The following is a 6,821-nucleotide window of genomic DNA, read 5'->3' as shown; positions in this document are numbered from 1 at the left end:
TCCCTTAAGTAGAGCCACCCTGTTCCCAAAATGCGCGTAATGTACGCTAGCCAAATAAACCTATTAATTAATATTCAATAGCGGTTTCCATTTGATTACTCGAGATTCGCTCCGAATCTGTCTCTGACGTCATAGATCACACTACGATCGACTAGAGTAAAACCGTAAATGGAACATTCCATGAACACATTTGTTGTTTTTCGTCTGCTAGTAATCAGGGGCGTAGCGAAGCACTTAGGTTTGAGGGGGGGAAGGTAAATTTTTGCCAACTCAAAGCCTAAAAATTGCCAACTTCATGGAATATATTTTTCACTATCAACTGTCTAATTAAATTTATAGTAAATGGCTTTAATTTAATAATTTCACTAAAAATAAAAAATATTTAGTGTAAACCCAGTTCTAACGCCTATGGTTTAAAAAGCTACGCGAAGGGTGTTTGGGGACTCGGTTTGGCGAGTAGTTACGAACTTCCGACGGTTAGAGCACTCTCTAGGTATTTTTGCCCTAAACCGGGGTACACGAAGAAATGAAAAGTGCTTAGACGAGGCTAAAACAATTATCATAAAAAGCTCATTGGACTGCAGTTCGTGTGACTCGTGTCTCGTGATTTTTATTTCGTCGTCATATACCCTATTGTAGTAAAAATACTAGCCCTCCACCTAGGATAACATTAGGCTCGTGCGACTACTTTCAATTAAGTAATACCAGGGGCTAAAATAAGGATTTTTTATAAGTGCCCAAACAAAACAAAACCCTCAAAACAAAATTTCAATGACGAATATTTTAGCAAAATTATGAGAGCAAAAAGGGCTGTAAATAAGTATCTTACAAGGAGACTACCCGAGGTGTTACACACCGATTTTGTTCAAACTCTGGGCATTGGTAGACCTTCATGTAACTTGAAAAATCCTTGAGCCGTCGACATATCCCATGCGGTAATCAGCTATTTTAAACTTTTCATACTTTTTGGCGATAAATTCACGATAAATAGCACTGCCCAAATCCGATTTTAGAACTACCCAAAACTGCCCACTATTTTAGCCCTGAGTAATATTTTTATTGTTTTAATAGCTATAGTCTTAAACCCATTTCAAGCCATTGAATTTAGTCTCTCGTATGACCGTGTGTGTCTTTTATGTAGTCGAAGTAGCCGCGTACACGGTAGACCGACATCTACAATCCAGTGCCGCCCTGGGGGGGGGTGCAAATCAGAATGATTAAACTTGAGGAAGACGGACCCGTGAAAACTTCTGCACGGGGGGGGGGGGGGGTGTCACAAAACACTGCCGCCGCCCCGGGGACCCAGCCTTCTTAAGCCGCCACTGCTACAATCTAATGGGCTCAAAATGATGTAAAAAGTGATAACCTAGGCGGCGCGTGCGCAGATTACCCCGGGGGACGCGGTTAATTTGAATTGAAGTGTTTTGACGTCATTGAATATTCGTTGTTAAAGTAGAATGGAAATATTTTTAAACTTTATTTTAATATCATTGTAGTGGATTTGAGTGTTTTGACGTCATGGAATATTTGTTGTTAAAGTAGAATGGAAATATTTTTAAACTTCATTTTAATATCATTGTAGTACTTAAATACACTTGACACTTGAATCTATATCACGACTATTTCAAACGAATATTTTAAGTATGAGAAACGTATCGTTCTCAAATGATACTTGAATATCCTATAAAAGGGGTTGTATAGGGTTGTGGGAGGTCATTCCACGGTTAACTGCTGTAGCTATATTCAAGATGCCTAAAGCCCAACATATTTGCCCTACATGCGCGAAAAGTTTTTCTACCAAGTCCCACTTAAATCGGCATGTTAGAGAAGTACACGGTGATAGACATAATTTTGTCTGTGAAGTATGTGGTAAGAATATGGCTAGATTGGAACATTTCAAGAGCCATCAACGAACTCATGACTTGAACGCACCCGGCCCTTCTGAACCCATGGACCTGTCTCGCACACCGTCACCAATGCAACGTTCGCCATCACCAACCCGTCCACCTTCACCTAGTCTGCTTCAAGACATTCAACTGCAATCTATCCAACCATCTACATCAGCTTTACCCGACAACCCAACACCATCACCTGTTCCTGCCTCATCAATACTTGATGAAACACCACCAGCATCCCCAAGTATGGTCCAGGCCTTGAATGATACGTTAGCATCTATCCGTTACAATGCCGAGGACTATGATATTGATGCGGCTATGTTTATTGGACGTTATCGAGCTGCTTTTCGTAAATTTCTAATGGAAAGACTTGCTAGTAAACGTGGAATTAAGTGGTTCTTACTCGTAAGATCGATTTATATGAGACCTTTGGGGGGTGCGGAACAAAGTGCGGAAGTGAGACCCTATTTCCGGAGCACTATGCAAACAACATTAACGCTCGATGTAATTGAAGACCAGCTGAATGACTGTATTGAAACAATACAGTCAGCAGCGGAAAACTTTGAAGCGACAGGTATGTACTAAAATTTATATTTAAGTTATATTTTGAACTAAAACATTATATTTTTGATAGGATCGGGTTGGGTAATTGACCGTGTTCTGTATGTAGAATTAAATGTAGCATCTTACCAACCGTTGCGGGGGTCATCGTATATGGAACTACCTGAAAAACTATCTCGACGTCACGCGATTCTTAATATTAGAAACGAAAATGATGAGAAATGTTTTCTCTGGTCAATTCTAGCTAAACTTCACCCAGTTTCTAAGTTTCATCACCCTAACAGTGTTTCCAAATATACACCTTATGAAAATGAACTTGATACCAGTGATATATCTTTTCCTTTCAAATTAAACGCTACGGAACTTAAAAAATTTGAATTAATGAATAATTTATCAATATCTGTGTTCGGCTTTTCGGGAGACATATTCCCCCTTTACGTAAGCGCTAACAAGTGTTGTAAGGAAAGGGAGGTTGATTTGCTATACATCACCGACGAAACTAAAGATATTGACGATGGGAATAGACATTACTGTCTTATACGAGACCTAGGAAAACTGCTACAGCATCTAACAAAACACATAAATACAAGTTATTATTGCAGGTAATTTAGTTTCCAATATATTAGTTTGAAATATACTAATTATTTTCTGTATTAGAATGTGTCTTCACCGATTCAGTGGAAGCAACGCTGAACAGCGACGTGATGCGCATATCGAAGAATGCGCCACTCACGGCGTCCAAAAAACAGTTTTCCCTACTAAGAAGAAGACGGTTTATTTTGATAAATATGAGTGGACAGAAAAGGTAAAAATAAAAATTATTTAATTTAACTCTTAATGAAATGAAATTATTAGGTGCAGTATGTATTTTACGCCGATTTTGAAGCAATCCTACCGAGAGTTCAAGGATGTGATCTAGATCCCGATATAAATACCAGCAAAGTAAACATGCACATCAGCTGCGCGTATTCGTGGGTGCTTGTTGGACCTAACGGTAAGTTATTTGACAAAATTCCCTTTTAGATATATTACAATAGGATACTTATAGGTGTACCTGTTCGAACCGATTGCTATCGAGGACAAGATGCAACTCGAAGATTTCTGGAGTCTATTCTGGAATTAGAGAAGGAGTTGATGGAACTCATTGAGACAAATGTACCAATGATTATTACCCCGGAGGAGGAGGAACAGTTTCAAGCTGCTACGCATTGCTACATTTGTCAGAAGCAGCTAAATCAGGGAAATATGCCCGCTGTTCGAGATCATTGTCATTTCAGCGGCAAATATAGGGGGCCAGCGCATAACGTCTGTAATCTTCAAAAGAAAGTTCCAGAATTTATCCCTATTTTCCTTCATAACCTTAGCAGGTGAATTTATTAAGTTAATTAACCAGGAAATAAACCTAATAATAATAAATCTTCATAGATACGATTTACATCTTATATGTCAGGAGATTGGTCATTTTAAGGAACAGACACTTGACTGTATTCCTTCCACTAGCGAAAATTATATTTCGCTGAAACTAGGTAAAATATATTTAATTATGAATTTAACCTTAACATTAATTTTATTGTTTTTTAGGGAGATTTCGGTTTTTAGACTCTTATCGATTTTTAAGTGATAGCCTCGATGCTCTAGTATCTAATCTCGTTTTGGAAGGAGCCAGTAAATTCCAGATTGTTAAGAAATATTTTGAAAGTGAGAAAGTTCAACTGCTTTTGCGGAAGGGGGTCTACCCGTACGAGTATATGGACGATGAAAAGAAATTTGACGAGACGATGCTGCCACCTAGAGAAGCGTTTTTCAGTTCATTGAAAAATCAAAATATTTTAGAATCTGATTATTTACACGCCCAAAATGTTTGGACAGCGTTTAATATTCAAACATTAGGTAAAATTACTATAGTATAAATATTTCAAATCTCTTAACCTCGGTTTTCGTAGGGGAATACACCGACCTCTATGTGAAAAGCGATGCGTTGCTCTTAGCCGACGTTTTTGAAAATTTTAGAACATTATCTATAACCCATTATAAATTAGATCCCGCTCACGCTTACACCGCACCAGGTTTAGCCTGGCAAGCAGCTTTGAAGATGACCGATGTTCGCCTCGATCTCATACTTGATATAGATCAACACTTATTTATTGAAAAGGGTAACGCTTTTGTGATATTTTAAATATTATTGTATTTACATTGAATTTTTAGGGATTCGAGGCGGTGTTTCAATGATCTCAACTCGTTATTCTGAAGCGAATAACAAATATATGGCCGACACATATGATTCGTCTAAAGAGAGCAGTTATATATGCTATTTAGGTAATTTACATTTTTAAAAAAATAAATAATATTTTTATTTTTTTTTATTTTAATTATTTTAATTTTAATTATATTAATTAACTTAATTTAACTTAATTGAAGATGCTAATAATTTGTACGGTGCTGTTATGTGTGAACCACTACCGCTAGGCGACTTCCAGTGGGTTCAGGAGGATGATTTGCAAACACTCAGTGAAAATATTCTGAGTATTCCCAATAACGTTGAAAACGGATACATTTTAGAGGTAAATAACAAGTGTTATAATTATTGAATTATATTTTTAAAGAATTGTTTCCTTTGCAGGTGGATCTTGAATATCCTCCAGAGTTGCATGACTTACATAACGATCTCCCAGTAGCGGCGGAATCTAAAGTTATTACACATGATATGCTATCTCCATACTCCAAAGATCTCTTAGGAAAATTAAATATTAAGGAGAATCAAAGTCTACCAAAACTTCTTCCTAATTTAAATAATAAAGAGAAATACATAGTACATTACCGCAATTTAAAATATTATGTAGAATTAGGTTTGAAAATAACCAAGGTTCATCGAGCTCTAACCTTCACTCAAGGAAAATGGTTAGAAAAATATGTTAGATTCAACACTGAACAGAGGAAATTATCCAAGAGTTCATTTGAAAAGAATTTCTGGAAACTAATGGTTAACTCTGTTTTCGGGTAAATCAATTTAAATAATTTATTGCTGTTTTTTTCCCTTACTTCATTTAATTCTTTAGAAAAACAATGGAAAATTTACGGAAGCATATAAATTTCGAGTTGATTCATAAACCAGAAAGAATGTTAAAAGTTACAAGTTCCCCGCAGTTTGAACACTTTACCATCTTTAATGAAGAGTTAGCCGGCGCTCATAAGAAGAGAGCTAAAATTGTTCTTAACCGGCCTATATTTACCGGATTCACCATTCTAGATTTATCCAAGGAGCTCATGTATCGGTTCCATTATGGATTCATAAAAAATACGTACGGGGACAAAGCATCACTATTATTTACAGACACTGGTAATTTAATTTAATATGCATTTTTTATTTAAATAGTACTAATATATAAAATATTTACAGACAGTTTAACGTACAACATTAAGACGGATGATGTTTATAAAGACTTTGAAGTTCATAAAAACCGCTTTGACTTCTCTGATTATCCACCTTCGCATTTCCTTCATTCTAATCAGAATAAAAAAGCTCTCGGTTATTTTAAAGACGAGACAAATTCGCAGTTAATTCAAAGCTTTGTAGGACTTCGTCCAAAGCTTTATTCTATTAAATTGTACGGGGAGTCTAAGACCGCTGAAGAGATAGAAAAGGAGTTGCGATTGGGGAAATCTTTAGAGTCAATTTTAAACCATAAAAAGGTTTGTAAGGGCGTTGCCATGAACGTTATTAGAAACGTCATCCGCCACGAAGACTATGAACGTTGTCTTTTTAATCAAGAAACCATGTCAGCCGAGATGATGCGTATAGCTAGTTTCAAGCATGAACTATTTACTATAAATACTAGAAAACTTTGTTTATCACCAAATGATGATAAGAGATACATTCTACCCTGCGGGGTTCGTACATTAGCGCACGGTCATAAAGATATTGAAAAATTATAATGAATGCTTGTATTTATGTATATATATAAAAAAAAAAAACTGCTATTGCTATAAATTGTAAAAAATTATTTTATTGGATACATTTTACACATAAACTCTTTAATCATTTTATCGTTTACATATTTATCTTTCTTAAACCTAGACACAATGTTATACATTTCTATTCCTTTACACCTGTTTATAGCAAAATAGATACAGAATGCTCCACACGTATTACTAGAATTACTCTGTAATTGATTAGAATTAAAAGTTACAGTTTTACTGTTTCGTTCAATAAAGTCATTAAATTTAAAATAATCTGGCGGGTTTCCAAAGGAATCCATGAATTCACAATTTTTATGTTTAGAAAAATATATTAGAACCCAGTGTTCTCCAGGTTCAGCACTCGTATCGGTATTTACAATAAATAGAGAAGGGAATATTTTTACGTAT

The 6,821-nt window shown here is 35.8% G+C and overlaps 1 protein-coding gene across 1 annotated transcript; it reads left to right on the top strand.

Annotated features, from left to right (window-relative positions):
- The first annotated feature begins 2,315 nt into the window (after positions 1-2,315).
- On the top strand, positions 2,316-6,394 carry LOC149922862 (uncharacterized). The gene is made up of 13 exons (XM_090162319.1): positions 2,316-2,469; positions 2,530-3,058; positions 3,114-3,261; positions 3,312-3,450; positions 3,505-3,823; positions 3,882-3,982; positions 4,038-4,346; positions 4,400-4,609; positions 4,662-4,772; positions 4,875-5,017; positions 5,077-5,302; positions 5,569-5,793; positions 5,854-6,394. Exons 1-13 carry the CDS (start codon positions 2,316-2,318, stop codon positions 6,387-6,389), a joined length of 3,150 nt encoding a protein of 1,049 aa, XP_090018445.1. The 3' UTR covers positions 6,390-6,394.
- Positions 6,395-6,821: the final 427 nt, after the last annotated feature.

This window comes from Leiobunum rupestre, chromosome 11, assembly GCF_980474605.1.
Source record: "Leiobunum rupestre chromosome 11, qqLeiRupe1.1.hap1, whole genome shotgun sequence".
In the NCBI taxonomy this organism is placed as follows: Eukaryota; Metazoa; Arthropoda; class Arachnida; order Opiliones; family Sclerosomatidae; genus Leiobunum; species Leiobunum rupestre.
This window is presented reverse-complemented; position numbering and strand designations above follow the sequence as displayed.